Below are 25,345 nucleotides of genomic sequence, written 5' to 3' on the forward strand. Positions count from 1 at the left end.
GCTCGCGTATATCGCCTGCAATTCGCGTTCGTGAATCGCGCTCGAGGAAAGATTTCACGATCAAATCCAGCGAACGCGAATCCCAAAGTGCTCCCAAGATGATCGAGCGATCCTCGAAGCGCGTTTTGCTAAAAGTACACACAGCAATCAATTTAATGTATCAAAATATCGTTTGTTAATATCGGAATGTAATCATTTGAAGAAATAAAAATTCAAATTTCTCACATAAAAATTATTTAAAACCAGATTCTGCGATGCAGAATCGAACAACCATATTTAGCGTTAAACGCCCACTAAACTTCCTTTGTCTATTTCTAGCGTCGTACAGGTTGAAGTTAAAATTACGTTCTACCTTATTAATCATGGGAGGAGCAACGAGCCGCGTGGGTGGATATGCGCGAGGCGATGCATAATCCCGCGCGATGTCCGTCGCGTAAACATTTCTGCGGTAACGGTGAAAGTTCAATTCCCTCGATCGCAAAGTGTATTCATCTCATTCCTAGAGAGTGAAATCGTTCGGGCAATTCTCGCGCGGCGTAGTACGCTATACTGGGTCATTCCCGTGTTGAGAGCGGTGATACATCACATGGGCGTCGCGATGGACTACACTTTGCGCCCATTTAATCTTCAGGACAAGCAAATAAAGTTTAAACGAAGTGCGTTGTCTTCTGAGAATGAGACTTTATGGAGTAAACTTGTTGATAGCGTTTCATACGCAATCTATAATAAGCTCCGAGATAAACTCGTTAAACTGAGCGAAAAGATTTCAATACAAGTTCCAATATTGCATTATTATACCATATTAATTACAACAATTAATAATAAATATCAGAAAAAGAGTTTCAGTATTAATAAATATTTATTCCTAACGAATACATTTATTAATGCATTTAAAGAAGGGGACACGTATTGCTTTAAAGATCTGAGGAAAATTCTCCTCTCTACAAAATTCCGCAACCGATAATAATAAGTTGTGAAACCGTAAAAAAAAAATATTTCAGTCAGAATGTACGTATTTTCTGTAGAAAAATCTTGTCGGCGCCCATGTATATATGTATATATGCACGTAGAGAAGTAGGTGAACACGAGCTAGAAGCGAGCTGGACGGCGACGTCCGTGAAAGAGAGTCGGTTGCGAAAACAAGCGTCTTGCAAAATGCAAGCGCGGACCTAGGCGTGCGGGCCTAGGCCTAGGTTGCAGCCGGGTAACGCGATAAAATACATACGTACGTATAGATTCCGTACGCGCACGTGTAAGACACATTAATCGTGACGTTCGAGGCGAGATAAGGATCTAGAAGCGAGCCGTTCTACACACACAACCCCTCATAGGAGAGAGAAAGAGAGAGAGATGGAGTATTCGCGGAGTATTTCGTCTTTTATCCTTTAGCTGTTTTACGAGCCGTTGCAAAATGATCGACTAATGAAACCGCACGGCGCGGCGCAACTGCGCAACGGGATCGGTAGTTGCGGAGCTCGGTATCGATGACAGCGGTCGTGTTCCACGCCGCAATGTTTAGCCGCTAAATGCCGCGTCTAAGTCTCATCTTACATTAACATTGACATTCAATATTGGGCATGAACAGGGGTAAGCGGAGACTAATACTTTGTACGTTAGACACGACACGTATCACTGATGTTACTCATTTGATGCAGACACACGAATTGAACTTTCAATAATATACAAATAATTCTTGCAGTTCTAATTATAATTTTACGCTATATGGTCAGTTCTCTCAGCGCGTGTCTCGAAACGATAATTAAAAGCGTGCGCGATAACATCAGGTTACGCGCGAAAAAAAATCGTGATATGTGATAGTATATCACAGGATAAGTAAGTACAGGTGGTTCTCGCGCATTTTCTTACATTTCGATAGAATCTACGGAATCGCATCGACGTTCCGGGTTATGCAACCGAGAAAGCATTAATCATCGCCCGTTCCTTTCTAGATTGCAGTTACGCCTACGCATACCTATGCGACGAAAGAAAGAGAGAGTTAAATTATTTGGTTAAAGATTAAGCCGCTAACCGGGTTGCGACCGATGCAACCGGAGCGGCGAGCAATCGCTACTTCGAGGATCGGCAGCGATTTCCATTTCTGCCCCCGTTTCCGCCTCGTTGCCCTCGCGTGCCCCGAGATCGACCCTTCCCGCGCGAGTGTGTCTGCATTCGAGATTGCATATATACGCGACCGCGGTAGCTCGTGAGCGACTGCACTATTCTCTAATCGAGATCCCGCGAGAGCGAGAGAACGCCGCAGCCGTCGCGCCCACGCGCATACACGCACACGTAATCCATAGTCTGCCGAGCACACGCGTACGTGCGTGTGCGTGTATATGTACGTGTGCGTGCGTTTTGCATGCGGGTGCGCCGATACACATGGCCTTTCGCGTACACGAGGACAGGAGAGAGAGAGAGAAAGGGGCCTGCGTGTATATTGCGTGTATGGCGTGTTTGCGCCTTGTCACAATTAATCACTACCCACGTGGCTGCCACCCAGGCAAAAGCTTTTCTACGCGCGGTCCCCCGACGACGACACCGCGAAAGCGCGTTTCGTCGTAAACGTCGAAGGTCCGTCGCGGGATGAAAGACGGACAGTTCGACCCCGACGACACCGTGTGTCCGAGAAGGCGAAAACAGTTTCCTAACTGAAAACACCGGCGAGAGATACTTTCGCGGAACCGCTCCGTTCCGCCGTTAACGTCGGCGTTCGCGTTATCTTGTTAGACTTTGGACACTTTAGCCAATACGCGGAGATTAATAGTTAATCAGCAAACAAGAATAATAAATAACTGTGCTAAATTGTGTTAAGTATCATAAATGTACAGCTGGGTTACATTTTTCTTATCGATTATCGAGACATTAGCAATTTCTGAAATACAATCTTTTGAAACACAAATTAATCTTTCATTATAAAAGGAATATATTAAATCCCACACACACGCGCATAGATCTGAATAATATTATAAAAATATCAACACGAGTACGATAAATCATAAGAGATACGGTATTCAACGTTATAATTATAAAAGCCTCTCCTCTTCCTTTCACATTTGCTACAATTGCAGTTAATAGCAGGGCGGTGCGAACACGCACGACACACACGTAGTCCGCCGGCGCTTCCGGCCGGCGCTAAGTTGCCCTTAATTGCAATTAATGCGCGATCGTTTTAATTAGATGGAGACAAGAGAGAAGAGATCCTCTCGTCTCTTCGCATCGCGCGAGGGGTGGCACGCTCGCTCGTCTCGCGAATAGAACGAACGAACCTTAATTGGGGACCCGGAGGGGTGCGATCGTTTCATCGTCGCAAGGGTGAGACACCGCAGCGGGACACCCGTTATAAGCCCAAGCCCCGAAGAACTTGTTGCTGCACAGATGGAGGGTCAAACGCAGCGGTAAGCACGGTGGCTTAGGCTGCGTATTGATCCAACAACACGACCGATGCATATACGTGCATCGTAGCTGTGCCGCGGCTATATCGCCGACAACGAGCATCTACTATCTATCCGTCGCGCGTATCCATCACGAAGTAAGCCGAATTTTTTTTTCCATCAAAAGTCTGGGAAGCAGGGGGAGGCGGATACGAGTCATTTATCGTTGACAGAAAAAAAGAACTAGTTGGGAGGGCAGCGATTTTAGGAAAAATAACATTCTTGTTTCAGCAAATTGTGTACATTGTAACAGCAACTATACACCTTGTTTCAACACCCTGTATATAATGAAATGAAAAGCAGACTTATGTTCTAAAATGTTCAACGCTTAATCTTATAAATGCATATGTTTCCTGGTAATTTTATATCTTGTTCCTTTTTGTGAAAAAAAAAAAAAAGCTTAGCTTTTAAGTTTGAGCTAATTTACTAGATACTAAAATTAACTCTTTAAAGAGTACTTTAGAATGTAGATATTACGTATTTTATAATATTATATATTTATAATAGAATATCTGTGTATCTTTTTTTCACTTTTTTACACGTGATTTATGACTATTTTGCTTACGATAGTTTCGCAAGCTTTTTTGCGAATTATTCGCGTGTTATAATCGCCGATACTTAAGTAAAATCATTTTCTTTAGTGACAAATTGCTGAAAAGATATAAATATCGTTTGTACCTTGAATCGGAATAACGCATCAATGTAATTGGAAACGAGCTAATTTTATCCGCGCGGCAAAGAACACGGAAATCTCGTTCTCCCGAGACAAACATTTGAGACAAACACTAGAGTCCGTCTCTAGAGACGATACTGATTTATTGTACTCTCTCAGGTCTCGGCAAATAAACTGGCGGAGTTACCCTAAGTATCCTTAACAGGCTGTTTGTTTGTCCGCGAATCGAAAACCACGAAGGGTATTTAAATTTGACTCGGACTCTGTTACTTTAACCCTGGAATAATATGCTTTAGATCGCGGCGGCGCGGGTTGTGTGTATTCGGGTGCCGAAGTTTTCTCATAGGAAAAACGATGATGGGCGGACCGCGTACACGGAGAGGAAAATCAATACGCGCGGCGCACGCGAGGCGTATTGTACGTTTACGTTACAAAATTGTCGTGATGGGAGTTTGTGCTTTGCACGGTGATTTAAACTTCGAGACCCGACGCTTCTCTCCGTTCATCGCTATTTAATTCGCAATTGTAATGTAGTTGTACAGGTCGGGAGTAAACTGTGCAGCTCGCTGTGCAGTTTTATACCGGAGGTAGTTGCGAGAGAGAGAGTTAGCGACTTTTAATGGAACACGTCGAAAAAGATAAAAGAATAAAGATAAAATGCATAAAGAGATTTAACTATAAAATATATATTATTCTCAAAGTTAATTTTAATATCTAAATTAGTTCGAATTTGAGTTAATTGCATACACTCATAATAGCGTTCAGATTGCATACATAATATATGCTTTTATCTATGCTTTTATCTCAATAGTTACACAGATATATGTGTTCCAAAGTTTAACGCTGCAGAATTTACGACTCGAATATAAATGCTGAAGCGGATCATCTGGAGAGGCATGGAAATTTGTACACCGATTGGCTTTTAGAGATCAAGGCAGGCGTTATCTCGCGCTCCGCGCGGTACAAAATATTTATAGCGCTCGAAACAGCAGCGTGGCAAATGTCAATGTTCGCGCTTATAACATTTCGGCACATTCGATGACGTGAGAGAGACTCGAGGCGAATGCGGGAACGTCGGCGTCGTCGCGCACGGCCGTGGCCGTGAAAGTGAAATTCGTGAATGGGACCGTGCGGAACAACCCGGGCGGCGGCGGACCGAAGTGAAGGTAAAGGTTGTTGCCGATTCGGCTTCGCTTACGCATCGCGCTTACGTTCTCTGTTCTCCCGTGATTCGTTCGGTCATCGCCACCGCGTCTCCGCCGCGTGAGAGTCGATCCGAAACAAGAGAGAGAGAGAGAGAGAGAGAGAGAGAGAGACACGTTCGATTGAGCATCCATCAGACATAACGGAACATACATAAATTCGGAGTGGCTATGGCCGGAATGGCATGTTCCTTGACACAATTAATGGGTACAGTAAAATTCACTTAATTAAATTCCTCCCAAAGTATCGAATATGAATGTAAAAAATTCGGGCAATTAATAAAGACCCCCGGAATTTGTCAAATTAAATTTGTCTCGCAGCTCAGTGAAAAGTACTGTTTCAGCGCTGGATATGCGTAAAAGTACACCTCATGTTTTTATATTTGCAATCTTATTATAGCACGATATGATGACCGGGCGAGGTGTCGTTTTCGCTCTTCGATTCTACAATAAAGTCCAACTGTAACCGAACACCGGCATTTTTGCCCAGTTTTAGCTGCGCTTTACGATGTCTCGTGTGGGCGAGTAAAAATAGGCAAGTCCCGAACGGTGCATAAAACGACGGAGTTTAAAGGGAGAAAGACCGAGGGAGAGAGAAAGAGAGAGAGAGAGAAGAGGCGGACACGCCGCGCGGAGGCGGCGTTAAGGTTTCTTGCGAGTGAACGTTGCCTGGCTGTCTTGCGGTCTTCGCGAAGGATGTCGTAATCGGCGATTAGAAAGCTTAAGACCATTAGTTCCATTTTCTCGGCCGCCGCATCGTTAAGTCATACACGAACGACGACGTGTTACGACCGTACGCACGCACAAAATCGGACCGGACAGACTTTCCGCCACGAAACAGGGGTACGGTCGATTCGTCGAGTCCGTACCCTGTTCATCGTGAGAAAGCGCTTTCCGCAGGTAAGTTTTCTATAGAAATTTCTGAAAGACAAGCGAGATTTTTGTAGATAAACTCCCGAAGAAAATCGCAAACCTGAATCGATTACTATTTTGCAAAGCGCAAAGAGATATGAAGAACATATTATTGCAAAACTTTTTATCAGATGTATATAAATATAAATTGTATCTAGATTATCGATTCGAGTATCTCGACATTTGCCGAGGAAGTGCGGAAATAGGGAAAGTTGCAAGTAACGCGGAGCAATAAAATTAAAATATGGTTTTATGGATCAATTATCACAGATTATAACAAATCGCTGAACACACCGACACGTTACTTCATAACAGATCGATAATGACACTCTGCATCAATTATATCTAGAAAACGCATGTAATAGGATTACGAAACTCGCACGTACGTTTCGCGCAACGCTGTGTTTGCGCATGATGCGCGTTCGCGAAAGGAGTTACGAAAAAACGGAGGCTCCTGATGCAAATTACTTCGCGAAACGGACCGTAAAAGCGCCGCGCGGCTAACGCAAGAAGAAAGAATAAATTAATCGATCGTAAAGAATAAATTAGCCGATCGTATTTTTAAGTAAAACTTGGGTATAAGGTAAATGTACCAATGCTGAGACACTTAAAGACCTATGTCTGGACACCTTTATCATTTCAATTTTTAAATAAGTATAACGCAAATTAAAATCAAAGATATAAAAATATAATACAAGAAAAATATTTTTATCTTTGATTCTTTGATTGTAATTCGCGTTATAACTTATTTAAGGACTAAAATGATAAAAATGTCCAGACATAGGTACGTGTCCAGGCATTGGTGTACATTTACCTTAAAACCTGGGTATAAAACGGTTCGTACGACGATACGAGTCACCGTCGAAAGCTCGAAGGCCTCGAAGCGCGCGGTCTAAGCGGATGGCAGGAAAATGATTATGAATTATGGCAGCGCAACGGCGCGGCGGCGACCGGTGGCGACCTGCGCGACCCGCTCAAACTCGGTTTCTACATTTGCGGCGTAGTAATTAATGACGCTTATTACAGTCGATGTGTTTATAAGCTCCGCCGGATTTACGGGGCGATAGGTCAGCTTATTTGGAACGGCCGGCGCATACGAGCCAAGAATTGATCGAGCCCCAGCGTCTAACACCCCAAGAGCATTAAAACAATGGCAACAACGAAGACGAGGAAATTGAATTAAACATACGAGAAAGATCGATCTGACCTCGTTGCGATATTATGTCGGATTAAACGTCTTATCGCGTCATAATTAATTATCATGAATTTTCAGTCGGTTACCAGGAAAATCGCAAAGCGTTAGTTGAGTATTCGCGCGAACGGCTACTAACTCAAAATTCTTGAAATAAAATATCTCATATATTCATTTTCGAAACTGCACAAGTCTTCTCGGTTACATAACAGCTTTTCCCTGCAAGAAACTTTATCGGCTCTAAAACGGTCGCAAGTATTCTATTTTCTTCAATTTTGAAAGGTTTTTTAAGTGCGTTCATGTGTCACATCTAAGAAACGTCGTAGACAAGGTGGGCTAGACAAAAAAATATTCTGGCACACGGAAGTGTTTGTAAAGCATGACGCCACTCTTGAAGATTACGACTCAAAGATATCTCACGGTCTCTTTAGGGGGGGGGGGGGACTCGAAATGAAACGACCTGTAGGAAGAGGCTCCAACCGGTATCCCATCGAGTTACGAGTACAGACTACAGGTGAAGTCGAGAGCGCGTAATCGACGGCGCGTAAACCCGGCAGAGAAACCGACCGACCGGCCGACCGACGTGGACTTGGATTCTTCTAAAAATAATACCCCGTCGCGAGACGCGCGTCTAAACCAGAGGAACGCAAACGCCGCGCCGCTGCCGACTAAACATGCCGAGCAAACGAACGAACGAACGAACGAACGAACAAACGAACGGATAAACGAACGAATGGACGTGAACCTTTCGAACTTGCGTAGTTCAGAGACGAATTTATTATGCGAATTGGTTTCCCCGGGGTCAAAGTATCATGATAGCCTGCTTTTTTAGGCTGCACTTTATAAGCCTGCTGCATGCATGCGAAATCAAATCAATGTATATTCAAACTTTGAATGAGAAAAAGGGGAAAGGGCGAACCTTGCGGGACGAGATAGTTAAAAATATATAGATTTATTGTGTAAATTTATTGCAATGTCGTTTTACACGTGCAAAGAAGTATGTCGATTTTCGTGTCGTTCAATCGAAAATGGAAAGAGGAAAGTTGTACGTGTAAGGAGAACGAAGAGAGAGAAGGAGGGAAAGAGGGAACTGAGAGAAATCTGTTTATTGTAAGGGAAAAGAAGTGAGTAAATACTGTTCACTTACGCGCCTTAGGAATGCGAAACATGGGCAACTGACTCAACCGTTATTTTAAATGTAAATACTATGTCGGCTGTTTTATCTGAATGAGTTCGGTTATCAGCTCGCAAACTTGTGTATGTAAAGTAAGACGAAAACGTGCGGTGATATCTCACGAGAGAAAAAATATATCTTAACGCGGGCTCTTCTCTCTCGCGATACGCCACAAGCGTTTTAAGCTGAGGAACGCGAAACGGACACCGATCGTGGACAAAGTAATAAAACAGCAATTTGAGTTTCAGATTTTTACATCCTTGCAGTGTACCAGTATACTTCAAACCTGACCTCCATCTCTTCACTCGAGAATTTCCTTCTTATTTTAATATCCAACGAAAAAAAAAACGAGAAAGAAAATGAGGGGTTAATGGTGGAAAATCTGCAGAGAAACGAGACTACACTGAGAAAAAAAATATTTAGATCCAAAAAAATATTTATTTAGATTGCTGCCAAGAGCTTATTTACTTAATATAATACACATACTTAATATAATACACATATTTATGTAGAATTAAATATTTTTATTTAAATTTTAAGTAAAAATATCTAATTCTAAATAATTATGTGTATTATATTAAGTAAATAGGCTCTTGGCAACAATCTAAATAAATATATTTTTTATTTAAATATTTTTTTCTCAGTGTATAAATTGTAAATTCACGAGTCTAAAATATTCTATTTAATATTCTACATTCGCACTTATGGGGAGTGTATCGTCAGGATATGGAGGTCGCGAAAAATATGTCAAACAAACTCGTACGAGAGCGTGAGATTTCGCACGGGGACAGATACGGAAGCTGGGGCGCGTCGCCACGCGCCTTCCGGCGTCGCGCCGGAAGTCGTTGCTACCGGTCGTCTCGTGGCGTGGCCGCGTATCGAGGGACAATAACGCGGTTATCCGAGGAGGGAACCAGGACTTTCTACGTAGAGACACGACGGAGAGGTTTAGTATACCACCGGCGAGGCACCGTTAGGACACTAAACTTTTATTGCGACCCGTTTTCCTCTCGCGCTGCCAGGCAGGATATCGGCATCACCTTAACCCGCGAGACCAACAAACGGCGGGCCGTTAATCGGAAACTCTCGAGAGACGCGCGGCTCCTCCGCCGTTTAATCATCCGTCGATTTTTCTACGACCGGCAAACGCGCGAGATCTTCGAACGAGGCGAGAAAGTCGCGTTAACTCTTCGCGGAGTAATACGACTTCGGGAAAACGAGCGCGTTCGATTTTTTTTCTTCTATTTTATTCTAGAAATTGTATTAACTGAATAATTGTACTGAATTATTGTGTAATTAGTCGCGAGTCATGTTTGGAAACACGATACTTGGGCGACATAAGATAAAAATGCACTTATCTCTGTTTTTAATAACAGGAGCATTGGCATTCGTATAAAGACAGTAGTTATAGACGATTATTAAAAAGTGCATTATTTAATATACGATATGAAGTCGATGCTAGAAATGCCAGTGTCACTCCACGGCACTGTTAGAAAGGAAATATCTAACGTGAGATGTAAAGGCCTGAACACAATACAAAGGTACTGACAACAGGGAATAAGACAGGCAACAGAAATACCTACGTTTCAACTTACCGAAAACTGTGTATCAACGCAGTGAAATATGAAATATGCAATAGAAACAGAATTTCCGACGCGTTGGATTTCTATTGCCTGTACTTGACCAATCGCAGTGATTCAGTTTTATTATGAGTTGAAATGTGGTTATTTTTGTGTTGCCTGTTTTATTCCCTGTTCCTATTGTCTGTACCTTTGCATTGTGTTGCCTTAATCCTCAAAACACATTCGAGGCCTGTTCTTTTCAGCTAAACTTCTTGCACGGTTCTGTCTTTTCTCTTTTTTTCTCCGCAACGTGAAAGAAGTTTAGCTGAAAAGAACAGGCCTTCGATACGCTCTAAGAAGTTTAAGATATCGACGAATTCTCGAGCGAACCCTAGCCCTGCCTAAATCGTACGACAAATAACGCAAATTTCAAGAACGCAAGTCAAGATGCAAGCCCACGATTATATCACGACGAACGTAAGAGGCTCAGCGTTATTCGATCGTATTCCCCGTATTGCAGAGGCACGGCTATTGTTTATAGTTGGCCAACGCGCGTTAATCAGCGAGCGGCTGAAAACAGTGGGCGACGCGCTCGATATACGCGCGCGATGCACCAAAATAATCAGTCGCCTCGGCCCGACGGAAGCGTCGAAGAAGCGGAGAGAAGAGAGAGAAACGAGAGAGCGACCGGGGAGAAAGAGAGACGAGAGATAGCAGGCATCTCTACGTACCTATAAACACGCGCGGCGCACACACGCACACATGCATATGCGGAGAAGGAAGAGAGAGAGACGGAGGGAGAGATCGAACGAACGAACGAACGAACGGCCAGCAGCAGCAACAGCAGACACGGCCGTCCGCGTCGGTCGCGTAACCGCGGTACAACGACCCCCGTCGAGGCTCTCCTCCGCTCGTCGGGCTCCGGCTTCGCGCCAATTACCGACGCTCTTCTCCTCGGGGCGGGAAATCGGAATCGCGACGAAAGCGGAATCGAGCTGGAATCGAGAGCGAGTCTCGCGATTTACGACGACGAGCGCAAGTGCCGAGGAAGCGCTCGGCTCGCTGCGCGGAACGTGCCGGAGCGGAGCGGAGCGGAGCGGAAAGGAGAGGAGAAAAAAAGTGCCTCGTTCGCGGAACGCACGGCCTACGTGTTGTTATTGCGATATCGCCTTCGCGCGCGGCTCGCGGAGTTTTGTTTACAAATCTCGCTCTCTCGCTATTACGGCCTTTTTTTTTTCGTGTCGAGGCGGAATTCGTCGCGCGCTGAGCGCTCCGATATGGAGATTACGCGCGCCGCGTTGAGAGTTTCCGGGGTACGCGGCGAATACATTATTCATTCGTACGATCGACGATTCGGAATCGCGGATTCGTACGTTCCCGATTCGTAAGAATCTATTAGACCTACCGTGCCCTCCCTCTGCTTCTCTCTCTCTCTCTCTTCCTTTCCCTCTTGCTCCCTCTCGCGCCGTCCATCCCTCTCTCTCTCTCTCTCTCGCCTTTCTTCTTTCTATCGTCTCGCTCACTCACCTGTCAGAGCTCTCGGAGCTGTCGTATCGATCCGCGCACCGCTTCTTGCCGCAGGGCCCGACGAGGGTGTCCTCGGCCATCCTAATCTGTCCCTTGAACGGGCTGCCCTGGTGCCGCGCTACGGCGACGCCGTTGCCGCCGTCCGTCTTGGCAGACGCGGCCGCGGCCGCGTCCTCGGCCCCCCTCGCCTGCTCCTCCCGCTCCGCCATCTCCTCCCTCGTCGCAACGACGATGACGCTCGATCGGCGCCTGCCCCCAGCAACGTCGCGATCCCCGCGGTCGTTCACTTCCGGTGCACTGTCCGCGCTCGGCGCCCCGTCGGCGTCCTCGACACCGACGCGCCTCGCCGCGTTATTATTATTATTACCACCGGATTTCATGATTTTCTCCGCGACACCACCAGCACCACTTTGCCTACTATTAATACTATTACTACTGCCAGCACTACTATCAGCGTCGCAGTCACTATCGACGCTATCGACGCTATCGACGCTATCGACGCTGCCGCTGCCGCTGCAGTCGTCCTCCGCCACGACGCTTCCGACTACCTCGATTCTAACATTGTCGTGGTACAGACCGACACTGCCACTGCCACTGCCGTTGCCGTCGGCGCCGACGCCGACGCCGACGCCGTTCTCCTCCTCCGCCTCTTCTTCCTCCTCGTCGTCGTTGTCGTCGCCGCCGGGCGACGGCGAAGAATCACCACTGCCGCGGTCGTCACTGACGCGCTCGTTGCCGTTGTCGTGATGATTCGTGGGATGACGGTAATGAGAGTTGAAGTGGTGGTGGTGATGATAAGGCGATGGATGACGGTGGGAAGAGTGACGAGGATGATAAGGATGCTGAGGATGCTGATGATGACGGGGATGAAGAACCCGGCGCTCGTAGTGTGGACACTCCGTCTCGGCCGCCGAAGACGCGGCAGAGGCGGTAGAGGCGGTAGAGGCGTCCTCGTGTCCGCCGGAGACGCGCTTCGCGAATGAGAATGAGATGGTGGCGTCCTGGCCCGTGCCCGCACTGCCCGCCGGAGTGACGCTCGGCGCGGTGGCGTCCGCGCGTTTGTGCCGCTCCCTTGTCACGCGAGAATCACCGTCCCCCAGTCCCAGTCCCAGTCCCGTCACCACCGCCGCGGTCGCGTCCACCGCCGCGGACGGTCCGTCGTCTGCCATCTTGTAAACGAACGCGCGCGCTCTCCCTGTGATCGTGTCGTGTCGTGTCGCGTCGGTGTCCGTGTCGTGTCCGGCAGTGGTCCTCTATGGCACACACGAGCGGCACCGGGCCGCGCCACGAGCTGCTCTCCCTCGCTTCTCGCTCGCGCTCGCGCTGCTACGCTACGATCCGGCAGCGCGCACACCGCACCACGCACAGTTCCTGCCTCTCCTGCTCCTGCCTGCCTCCTGCCTGCCTGCCCTCTCGGCTGCGGGCTGACTCGGCTCCGCTCGACTCCGCTCGCACGCCCTCGGCCCTCGCCTCGCCGCCTCGCGGCCGCTCCGAGCCCCTGCCCCTGCCACTGCCCCTCTCGTAAACCCCCACTCTCCGCCTAACCTGGAGTAACGGGGCCTAACCAATACGGAGTACGGACGCCTCTCGCCTCTCGCCCCCCGCTGCCGTACCGGCCGCCCGGCCGACCCACGTGACCCCGATCCTACCCGAGCGCGGCCGAGCGCGCCCGACGCTTGCGCGCGCGCGGCGTTTGATTTGAAAGAGCGATATTCAGAATGGCTGACTTATAATTTTAAGATAATGTCCCAGGTAGCAATTAATGTCTAAAAGACATCATAAAGACATCTTTCAGATTTCTGGCATCTTAAAGACATCTTTATGATGTCTTTTAGACATTAATGCTACCTGGGGTTTTATGCCTTAAGTCTCTCTCTCCTTTGTCTTTGGTTTTGGTCAATTATAATCAGCATGACGTTTCGACCATGGATTTTGATCCTATTCAATCGATGTAAAAACCTTAAATTATATCCTAGTAAGATTTAATTATGCAATATATAGGTTTTCGATAACTATATTATTTAATTGAAAAGATAAAAAGTTTTGCTTCTTGTAACTTCCTATTGCAACTCAAACTAGTTATCTCGATGTGGATTTAACCCTTTGACTGCCATACTATTTTCCTCGAGTGGTTCCAAAAACGAAAGATTCTTGAAAATTAATGAAAGTTTATATAGAGGGGTTTTTAATGATGCTGGTAACTGTTTAAACATTTTTTTCAAAAATGTTTAAAATATTATGTTCAGCACACCCAATTTCTCTTAAATGTACTTTGTTTCAGTCACTAATTTTATTGTAAAATTTTAATATAACAAAATATCTCATGACGAAAATATTCAAAAATTTTATCTTTCTAATAACTATATCTTTTTTTTAGGCAACATTTTGCAAATCAGAAGACTCAGAAAAATCGTGTTTAGCACACCCAAAAATTCCTACACTGCAGCTTGCTTCAGTGATAAATTAAATCACTTCAAAATATTTCATGACGAAAGAATGCATTGTCGTGACGGTGAACGTAAAGTACAAAATAATGAGAATTCTCATCATCTAAGATACGATTACGCAATAATATATTGGAGATTTCGTGACGATGATTATGATTACCGAGTCAGATCCAGTCAGATCCCCGAATTTGAACGCAGCGAAATTAACGTACAGTTAACGACATCTCCCGACGCTGCCGAGAAACACGTCGGTCGCAATATTTGAATTGCTCCTTTGTAATAGTAATATTTATTATATTTAATTAAAGAAATTGTCGTAATTAATTCGTTATTTTGATTGTATGTAACATTCATTATAACATTACGAAATTTATTTCTAACATTATCAAACACTATTACTACAACAATATTATTATTGCCTCAATCGTTTCCACGTTTCATATGATCGTCACGGCATTAAACTAGCCGGTAAAATTTGAATGGCGATCCAGTTGCGAATACTTATGCCATAGCGGATCGCGAAGTCACGTTTGAGCCGTCCCGTGCTTCTCGCGAGCGTTGTCGCCTAAAAATAAACTCCGCGCACGACGAATTATATCTCGTAAAGTGTATCAATGCTTTAGTTTTGTGTGTGCCTGGCGTCGGTACTTTTCGTCTGTTAATTTCTCGCGTCGAAGCTGTTGCGTCGAAACTGCAAACGATGGACAACGGTCATCCCCATGTAAAGTACATGCATCGTTTTGTAATTAATTACATTTATTTTCAATATTTGCGGGAACATTTCGCATTTAATTTCTGCATTAATTTTTCTCTATCACGCTTTCTCCTTTCTCACAAATATAATCGACAGCGCCGTAGAATAAGCTCGTGCGGTTCTACGTCGGATTTTTCATAGATCAACGTTGAAATTAAAACTTCAAGTTATAGAAAATAAAAATCGCACGAAAGTAGCTTCGGAAAGCGTTAATTGAGAAAAGTATCGAGTTAGCGTTGTGTTATACAGAGATACAGGTTTATCGCGCCGTTTGTGCGACAGTTTCATCAAATGCGCTCCATGCGATCGTAGTTTAGTTTATACTCCTACAGTATATTTTTTATAAATCAATCGGATTAAATTTTCGAGATGTTCTAGTGAGCACTGGAAATGGTCCTTCAACATTTTACTTGCGTTTTACACGATAATCAAATAGCTCTTATCTTTCGTGTTATTTATTGATTTTTTTGCGTTTTTATTAGAAAATCGGTGTATTTATAAATATCGTATACATATATGGAATATTTAGCGTGGTACTCAGGATTTGATGGACTAAAAAGGATTGACATATCATAAAATACAAGGAATCGGCGCCTAATATTCTGCTAAAATAGAAACCAATCGTATCTTATTGAAAATACTTTATTTCAATAATACTGCAAAACAAACGGTTCACGTAGGACCGTAACAAATCGTGTACATCGTGGAATGTTAATCGAAAATGACCACCAGCAATCAAGTCGTTTAAGCGTACAATAAGACACCGTGTGCAATGTTGAGATAAAACGCAAAAGTTGAAGCTACGTAGAAAAAATAAAAAATACAAAATCTCTTAAGGTACGTATTACGTTTAAAGAATCTTTTTGTTTAAATAAATTTGAAGTTCTTCATTCAATTTCCAAAAACGAAGTATTCCTATTTCGAGATTGCTGTGATATGTAATATAGTTTAAGATAGTTTAATCGAATATCTTTGATTCAGCATTAAGGCTTGTAGCAATTATAGCACCTTCGCAGCATTAAAAAGTTGTTTTATAATATAGCACCTTTTGCCTTATCTTTAAGTCTCTCGAAAGATTATGAAAATATCTTGTGCGTAGTTATTGTAGTCGAGATCAATTACATGTTCTTGTATTCAAACTATTATCTAAAAGAAAATTTTTTATTTTCTACAAATTGAAACGCCAAAATTTTTTCAGCTGGCTTTCGCGAAGAACTTTCGCACGACAGTACTGCTGCGTTATATACATATACATATACACATGTAAAAAATATTCTTATCAACTCTTTATAAACTCTTCGTTGTTAAAGCGAATATCAGAATGCTAAAACATTGCTAATCGCAAAATCTCGCAATTGATTTAAAACGAATAATATTATTCGCAATATAAAATCTGTATATATGTGTAACGTTATAATTGTTTCACAAGATATTGTTTCGTAAGCACATCGAAGACATGTAACAAATTTATCATAATAATGTATTGTCACACTATTTTCTTATACTTCGATCGAATATCTTGTTATTAAGGCTTAATCAGGTGAACTAACGTCGATGTAGGATCAACGTATTCTTTCTAAGTTTGATCGCCTTCGTCGCGTCTAGTTTCCATACTTAGTCGCGACGCGTCCGCTAATTCCGTCAACAGGAGAGTTTCCGACTCGGGAGGACTTTTTGGGGGGGATTCACTTTCGTTCAGAATATTAGCGCTTCGAGCGAGTCTACGGTTACGTCTCTGCTCCTTCCTCTCGACTTTCAATTTCGTAAATTCGCTATCGTTATTGTCGCTGGAGCACGAGGAGCTCGTGGTACTGGGCAAATCGTCGTTTATCCCGCTTCCGGTGTAACTCGGCGGTGGTAAGTCATAAGTGACGCTCGATCTCATCGATTGGATGGATTCCTGTTTTCTGAGATTAAAGTAAATTTCATGAAAATCAAGATTATTCCTAAGATACCCTAATTATAATTAACACTAGTTAACACTAGAACTGCCGGAGATTAATCTATATTTATTTCTACCGAAGAAATCTTAGAAAAGAAAAGAGGAAAAGAGAAAGCAAATTAATAAAATTAATTATCTATATGTAATTTCAATAAAAGTCAGGGAAAATTTCAGAAATTAAAATGTTGAAAAAAAATAAATTATTAAAAATTGTCAAACGGGTCATTTTGATCCCCTTGATAGTTCTAGTGTTAAAATGAAATTTAATTTTCAAGTCTCTATTCAAGTTTGACTTTATGGAAATGTATTGCTAGTGGAATTTCATTCTAACAAAATTTAGGGTTATCAAATTGGTGAATTTTCAGGCAAACCATACTTGTGTCGCGTACACAGTCGCGAATTTTCCGATATAAATTTACAACAATTATTTGAAATCGTTCAATCTTATTCGAAAGTTGTTGGTTTTGGACTTGTCGTTAAATTACCTTAAAATGTTCCGCCTTTCGCGCGCGGATTCCGTACTGCCAGCTATAGTTAAAGCTCCTCCGCGTGCGGGTGCACTCTTGGAGAAGTCACGCTTGTAAGATTGTGCGACACCAGGAACGTCGACGGGATCACTCGGCGGTGGCGGGCCTTGCGCAAATATACTTTGTACGTGAGGCCGGGTTTCGTTCGATTGTCTTAACGATGTCAGTGTCAGCTGCTCGTCCACTTCCTCGATGACGCCTATTCTCATGGAGCCACCTGCAGCTATGACATTATTACCATTGTATTCCATTTTGTTCTCAATCAAATTGTTTTAACACGACACTTAGCGTTAAGCAACGTACCGGGTACGGGTGGTCGCGTCTGCAACGAAGCTGTTGAACTCACGCTCGGCATCTTTCCCGCGGCTTTGGCGGCACTCGTGGCACCTCCGTCAGTCCTATCATCCTTGCTAAACAGTCGCTTAAGTACATTGGTAACGCTGCTCACCCTCGAGAGCGACTCCCCCAAATTGCTGGGAGTAGAACCGCCACTGAGATTGCGATCTCGATTACTCACTCTGCTGGCGCTCCTAATTAGAAAATTAACAGAACTTAGAATCGTGAAGATAAGCTGTCGCTTTCTCTCACATCGATATTATAATATTATATATCATATACATTATATTATTTTTTAAAAATCCGATTTTATTATCTAATATTGTTAATATTACCGTTCACTCGTTATCGAGACCTCAACATCTCGAGTACGGTAGGTCTCGCTCCGCGTGTACTTGGCGCGAGACACTACCGTGTCTCTTGATGATTACAATGTCTTTGTTATTAAGATGAAATGATGAAAATAATTATTATACTTAGAATTCCACAAAATTTTGGTCGCGAGATATGAATAGCTACCTTATTAGTCTCTCGGTGCTGTCTGTATTGCTTCTGAATTTGCGTTAAAAATAATTATGATATTAATAATAATGATGTGAATAAATTGACTTCATATTGAATTTAATAAAAAATATTCAAGAAACTGAATAATCTGCGCTTACCGGGACAGCTTTCCACTCGCGGTGAAATGTATTCCCGATGCGGCGTCGTCGAAGATGTCGGAGCGGAATTTATGATCGGCATCCGGCATCATGTCGTCGATTTTGACCGATGACGGTTGCAGTTCTTGTTGCGCGGCGGACAATTGTATGCCGGCTGTTGAGGGTTGGGGGGGTTGCTCGCGGTAGAGTTGCGACGCGTTAGTGTACGGGAGTTCCGTGGGGAATATTTCGTCCCAATATTGATCGCGTATAAGTTCAGGATGTTCGTGATGCATCTCGTCGACGATTAGGTAGCTTACCTTGAAAGCAAACAAATACACAACATTATTATACCTGAATTGTAAGAGAAAACAAACAGCGAGAAAGTGGTTCTTACTTGCAAATTGCGATCGATTATCCAGTTTACTTCGAAATCATCGTCGTCTTCGCCGAACGGATTGATTAACGTTTCGGCTACTTTCAGCCAACCCATATAGAAGAAGAATTGCAATGTCGCGAATACTGGAAAGTACAGATCGATGGTCGAGTTCGACTTTTGAATCCACTGACGACCCATTACGGTGGTCAAGAAATACGTATACACGGCTAATGTTACGACCTATAGTAAAAATAGAATTTGAAATTCGTATGCGGCAAACTTTGCGGCAAAAATTTATTAACCCTTTGCAGTCCTGCGTCGAGCTGGACTCGACTTAATACCTCCGTGTAGTTTAGAACTCCAAGTACTCAAATCAGTATGGGATTAAATAAATTGCACTTTTGAAATCTTATTCATAAGTTCTTCTAAATAATGAAAATTCTTTCATTTTCGCCAATTGGATGAAATTAAGGAGACACTTGGTCCCCGCTTATGTGCGAGAAATGATTTGGACTGCAAAGGATTAAATATACTTATTACACTTAAATTTTATTCTTGACTTCTCGAGGTTTATGCTTATAGCATTCCTTTCGCAGTTATTAATTTAAGTAGCCTCCATATCTACCTGAGTGTACACTAACGGGATGCTGATCGTGTCGTAGTGCGATATACTGCCGCACATCCCGCGGAACTTGTTGAGTTCGTCGATGAGAGTTTTCACCGCGAAGTCGTCACGTATTCGACCTTCCTTCCGGGCGCGGGTCACGATGCTCGAAGCCCAAACTATCGGCAACCAATGCTTACTCGGCTTCGGGAATTTCGCGTTTAGGCTGTGAAATATCGCTAACTCGTTCTCCAGCAACAAGCCGCTCTCCACGAAATGCTCCATGGTGGGAAATCTCTTCTTTACGCGCGGCGCAACGTTCGTTAGGACCATAGTCAAACAGACGCACACGTATCTGAAAAAAAAAAACGGAATTTATAATTTATTTATTAGAAGAGAACCAAAATTTTACATACAGTGCGATTTAAAGTAAAACTCGCTACATAATACATAAAATTTGTGCGGAATAACTTAAAATTTGTTTCTATGACGTATAAAATTAAATATATTTAATGACATATTTTTAATTAATTTAATATTTATACAACAAAATATATATCTGTACCTTAGAGGTAAAGAATCGTATTTCCATTATTAGAAAAATTGAGAGCAAACAGGATTTAAAATTTATTATTTCTATGAAAATTTCTAACACGACTTTTTCTAAACATTATTGTATCTTAAAAACTATAATAATAACGAACATAAGATTTATCATTATACAATTTAAACTCCTGGTATATTGGAAAAAAAATTAACTCTAATTTTGACAGAAACTGGAGATACGATTCTTTACCTCTAATAATAAGGTACAGATACATATATGCTTGGGAACACTGATTAATCGATCTTTGCCTCTTAAAAGAAAGAACAAGAGTTCACATTGCACATATCACATGTCTTTCTTTCCAACTTAAATCGCGTGCCCTGCGTATATCGTTGCAGCTTATATAAACTATAACTTTACAGTGTACGAGATACCTAAGTATCGTTCGACGCATTAGACGACCACGCTCGTCGTTGCCGTGTATAGTGGCCGATACGAAGACCGCGATGGAATCGGGCCACGGTATTCCCATGTATTGATTCCACCACCTATTCATGACGATAGTGACATAGAAACCCAGGACGAATGACACCGGTATCAGGTCGCTGTACTCGTTGCAGTACGCCACCACAGACTCGAATACCTTCTTCTGGTCTTCGTTCAACAGAAATCGGTAGATGCCGGATAGGCAGTAGTAGATGAAGAGGAAGAGCGTCAGATCGAGCCAGACGAGTTTGTAAATGCTCGCCCGCCATCTGAAACAAATCGCGCGGCTCGTAAATGAGAAGCAGACGCGCGTACAAACATCTGTCAAGAGCGATGATTGTCTCGTAATGAGCGATCTCGTCATCCGCTTTTGGCGAGTGGACAAAAATCCCGATAATATGATAGTGCGCTTTAAAATCGCGCTGATGAAGTATTAAAATCAAAAGCGATAAAACGCGATAACATTACTCGCGTGCTGTTATCGAACCGAAAGTCAATAATCCTGCCCCGTATCTGCGCTTATTGTTAGTTCCTTCCTCACTAACCAGCAGTGGCACTATGTTTGAGGTGCGTCAACTTTCGATGGTGAGGAGTGCGTCGTGTTTTTATGCAAACAGGTTGGAAATAAATGTACGTCACCCGTTATTTGCAATTGGAAGTATTCCAACGTAATTCGCGGTACTATCGTCAGGGACGCGACTAACTTGCGAATATCATTGACATTTACAAACCTACACCCACGTTTATTTTATTAGCCGCAAAACGATTATTAAAATGCGAAATCATTTATTGTATTTATGTAACTTTATTTCTATTTCAATTTTGGAAAACAAAAAAGTAGGTAAAAAAAGGAAACAAATGTAGAAAAGTAAGTAAGAGCATCCGTAAAATTAACACGGTGACTAATAGTAATGACGTTACATCGAGAAATAAAAATGGAATTTCGGAAACTATTAAAATATGAACGTTATAGGAAAAATAGAAATAATAAAAATAAAATTAAAAAAGATTAGGCGAATGAAAAAATCCACGAAAAAATAGCTTAAAATTTTTAACAAATTATACGTTCTAGTTGACAATTATAGATAAAATCTCACCTGACTAGCAATTTGAGGAAGCAACCGAGGCCCCTGCAAGTGGCTACCTCGGCAGTATAGCTGACAGTCATGTCTCATCCGGCACGTGAATCGCGTCCCACCGGTCCCACGTGGTCACTCTTTTTCTTATTCAGCTCCAAGTGCCTCGCACTTACGTCGGTCGAAAGCTCGTGGCATCTCTCCCAAAAGCACCAAGAGGTCTCTCGTCCTCTCGTCGAAATGATAAACCGGGCGCGACACAACCAGTGTCAGCTCCTCTTCGGCATCATCTCCGGCTCCGCTTCCTCGAAGTGGCCAAGCTGACGGTCCACCGGTAAGAGATCACCAAGGTCATCGTTTGCACGATCGTGTGCCGCCTCTGACGCGATTATGTAAGCTATATCAGCAGAGGCGGGACAAACTCGTTAGCTCCAATACACGAACTTTTCGCGTTTTGCAAGAATCATTGCCGCTCAATGAGGCTATTGTTCATAAAATTCTATTTTTGTATATCGTCTCGCTCTATCGTTTCGCGGGGAAATGCGCCAGGTATGTTCACCTTGTGCGGTAATACGAAATGAACTTGGCGTAGTCTCACGTGTACTCCCTCGTCAGGTTTTAATTTACTACGTGCTCTGTTATCGATGTCTTTTATCGTACACGTTATCAGGCCTTGACAGATTCGTAACTTTACAATGCGAAAGTTTCCTTCTATAATAGCATTCTGAGTGAAAAATTTAACTCGCTCACGAGGGAATTTATCATCTCAGATACAACTCAGTTTTCCCGTTACCTCGTTGATATGATATATCGGTCAATGTTTCTTACGAAACACAGACATTTGTTTACGTAGAATTATACACTGAGAGAATTTTCTCTTAGATTTTACCCTAAAAATTTTTTAGAAATAACATGTATTACGAAAAATTTTATGTGTGTGCTAGCTGTTCTGTGATTAATATCTACCATAATAAAAAATATTAATATCTATTACAATAAAATATAAAAAATATGGTTGATTAATTTTACTAAAATATATAGTAAAATTTCAATAATTTTTCAAAAATTACCAACGTGCTTACTACGTTGTTTGTAAAATATCTTTTGTATATTTCAAAAGTTGTTACCGATAATATTTGATTGGTTGGCAAGTTGTCCCACATTTGTAGTGAATTTAACGTAAAATATAACGGAAAATTCTCTCCGTGTAGGATTGTATTTTTTAAGATTCTTCTAATATCTCGCGATATTCGATCAAATTGATTTTTTAATTATCAGATTTCCTGTTTGTCAGGAATTAAATATCTCTTCGTTGCAATTTGTTGTTTTCACGATAATATCTTTGAGCCTTGAGGTCTCCTCAAGGATAAATATGTCAAGCTCTAATACAGAAAATTGTTTGAAATTCCTTGCGAAACGGATGATTCATGTAATATTAAAGATCGTCCGAACGAAAGGCCGTAAATTGCATTTATCGAACGGATTTATCTGCAAGTGTTGAGTTGCTCTAATTCTCCTTCATTAAAGAAGATAAATGTTTCCTCACGCAATACCTATCAAACGTAAAGATTCCGTTTCTGCGAATTGCTTGAGAGTTCCCAATCTGTAAGAAATAGATGAATTAAAAAAGAATAGTCAGAGAAAGATACTTGGAAAATTGAATGTTTGTTTTTTTCGAGATCGATTAACTAATAGAAATTTTTTAATCTCTATTTTCATAAAAAATTAATTTTATTCTTTGAGTTATTAAAGAGTTAGATAATGAAAGACGACTAAAACTTAAAAAAATTAGACTCATTTTTTTAGAAAAAATTAAAATGCATTAAAAAATGAGTTTCCATTTGACATTTAACTGCATCTATCTCTATCTCTCTCTCTCTCTCTCTCTTTCTTTCTCACTCTTTCTTTCTTACAGCACTGTTACTTCGCGATCAATAAATGATTCAGTAGATATGCAGAACTATACAGAGGCAGATTAATTACTAGGGACAGGAAGAGAAATGCAGAAATCTTAAATTCAATCTTTTATTTTGCCAGCCAAGCAGTTCGATTCTTTTCAAAATCCATCTATGTCCCTCGGGGAATTTCGCATTTGTTCGAGTCTTACAGTGTTCGTACTGTTCGTCCTTGCGCGCATATCGTTACGTTATCACGAGAATACGTTACAAGTGAAAAGCGGGGAGCACACACTTCTGCACAACGCATAATGCGTAAGCATAAGAAAATTGATTGGTCTATTTCCTTATGCACATGCGTGTATGGACCAATCAATTTTCTTATGCTTACGCATTATGCGTTGTGCAGAAGTGTGTGCTCCCCGCTTTAAGCGGGGAACACAGACTTTTACATAACGCATAATTCGTAAGCATAAGAAAATTGATTGGTCTATTTCTTTATGCATATGTATATGGACCAATCAATTTTCTTATGCTTATACGCATTATGCGTTATGCAAAAGTCTGTGCTCCCCGCTTTACGCCATGCCGAGGTGCAACCGGCACGGCATCGCGTGTTGGCGACCGTCAGTCTCGGTCGATTCTCGGAGATACCACGAGTTTCTAGTTGACGTCATTGTCGTCATTGTAGTATGACGAATATCGAGAGCACCACGTAATCGCGCGCCTGATTACTAATTAGTCAGTCAAACTTTACCTGCCGGCGTGATACAGCTCCGCCGGCCTAAAAAACGCGATCGCGCATCATAAAAGAGCCTAGCGAATCGCAATATAAGTAGGGGAAAAAGGAGCGGTAACGTTATTTACATGAAACGGAGCAAAATTGCCCTCGAGATAATTGCAGAGTGCAGAGTTTCCGAGTTTCACGAAGCGAGGTATCTTATCGTGTGCTTTAAACGTCGAGTTGTTGAATGCCAAAGTGATTTCTCACTAATTGTTTTTAATACCGCAACCCGAATACCGAGACGCTTTATTGCGATTGCGGAATAAAATAAATAAGATTATATTCCAACGGGAAATTATCTTACAGCGAAAATCGGAGCGCGCCGTCGCACGTGTACGCACGCTCTGTAACAGTTGCAAATGTCGAGCATTGTTCGACCTTGGACCTCGACCGTGTACGATTACACACCTATCGCATAGACGCGATCATAAAATTCATTATTCGCATTACACCGCGTGGCTGCAACTCACCGGATTCAGCTGTCGCGTCACATTTTCAGAGAAAATTACGGTAAATCGATTACAAATCGATTGCGAAAACGTAATCGTGAGCGTACCGATGAAACACTGATGTACTTGAACGTCGGCGAAACAAGGACTCGCAGCTCGCCCACGCCGATATAAGGATTTCGGCAAACAAAGAAAAAGAGAGAGAGAGAGAGAGAAAGAGAGCAAGGTTCTAGCGTGGGTCCAGCTGAGCGTTAGAAACGTTCGTGTCCTTTCTCCGCTTGCCACCTTCGATCGATCGTCACTCTCAATTTTTGCGGAAGTCGGTTCACGGAACTGGACGCGCGAGATCTCGGGATAAACGGATATGCACGTTCGCGAGAGGAACTTCCACACGGTCGCGTCGTTCCGCGAACGATTACCATCCAGCACCAGCCAGCCAGTACTGACTTGAGGCAACAGCCGCCGCAGCACGCCATCCCCTACGCTCTCCACCTCGGGTCTCGGGTCCATCCCCTCCGTCGGCCCGTGTTTCCGCATGAGTCAGTGGTGCTCACAGCTGAGCTGCACGAGCTGCAGTATTGCTCATTACCTTTGCAAAACGTTCGCTGCGATGCATGCCAGTCGCTCGCGAACACTCGGCTTTCTCGGCGTATAATTCCGTTTACCGTTATCGATTATCCCGAGAGAGATCGTGCGAACATAAAGTAAAATCAATCCCGCGAATAATCCCACGCAGTTCTCGAGATTTCTAAAATTGCAAATATTTCAAAATCTCTCTATCTTTAAAATTTCTATATTCGATTAT

General features: G+C 42.9%; 2 protein-coding genes across 4 annotated transcripts in view; both read right to left on the bottom strand.

Moving 5' to 3' along the window:
- Positions 1 to 13,103, bottom strand: part of Jing (AE binding protein 2 jing) — a 92,280-nt gene extending 79,177 nt beyond the window's left edge. Inside the window, exon 1 of the mRNA XM_071713346.1 lies at positions 11,674 to 13,103. Coding sequence (XP_071569447.1) covers positions 11,674 to 12,842 — 1,169 coding nt within the window. The 5' untranslated portion in view covers positions 12,843 to 13,103. The remainder of the gene's footprint in view (positions 1 to 11,673) is intronic.
- A 2,397-nt stretch (positions 13,104 to 15,500) lies between these two features.
- LOC139776606 (bestrophin-4) lies at positions 15,501 to 25,160 on the bottom strand. Of its 3 annotated transcripts, none has more exons than XM_071713384.1 (11): positions 24,562 to 25,160; positions 22,966 to 23,015; positions 21,434 to 21,809; positions 20,285 to 20,605; positions 19,325 to 19,658; positions 18,718 to 18,939; positions 18,342 to 18,640; positions 18,199 to 18,231; positions 17,647 to 17,873; positions 17,302 to 17,560; positions 15,501 to 16,781 (listed from the first exon to the last, which is right to left on the bottom strand). In XM_071713384.1, exons 3-11 carry the CDS (start codon positions 21,502 to 21,504, stop codon positions 16,451 to 16,453), a joined length of 2,097 nt encoding a protein of 698 aa, XP_071569485.1. In that variant the 5' UTR covers positions 21,505 to 21,809; positions 22,966 to 23,015; positions 24,562 to 25,160; the 3' UTR covers positions 15,501 to 16,450. The 3 variants fall into 3 exon arrangements, with proteins under 3 accessions (XP_071569485.1, XP_071569484.1, XP_071569486.1); XM_071713383.1 differs by having other exon boundaries at positions 17,302 to 17,566; positions 24,562 to 25,098; XM_071713385.1 differs by lacking the exon at positions 18,199 to 18,231 and having other exon boundaries at positions 17,302 to 17,566; positions 24,562 to 25,070.
- Positions 25,161 to 25,345: the final 185 nt, after the last annotated feature.

This window comes from Temnothorax nylanderi, unplaced genomic scaffold (genome assembly GCF_030848795.1).
Source record: "Temnothorax nylanderi isolate EJ_2023f unplaced genomic scaffold, tnyl_v1.0 TNYL_tig0123_pilon, whole genome shotgun sequence".
Classification (NCBI taxonomy): domain Eukaryota; kingdom Metazoa; phylum Arthropoda; class Insecta; order Hymenoptera; family Formicidae; genus Temnothorax; species Temnothorax nylanderi.

Bases quoted from the DNA above. Each gene is read 5' to 3' on its own strand.
- LOC139776606 (XM_071713383.1), bottom strand. From the start codon at position 21,504: ATGACTGTCAGCTATACTGCCGAGGTAGCCACTTGCAGGGGCCTCGGT. The intron at 18,940-19,324 runs GTAGATATGGAG...TTTTTACTATAG, and splicing joins TCCCGTTAGTGTACACTCAG to GTCGTAACATTAGCCGTGTA. The intron at 18,641-18,717 runs GTAAGAACCACT...TTTGCTTTCAAG, and splicing joins TAATCGATCGCAATTTGCAA to GTAAGCTACCTAATCGTCGA.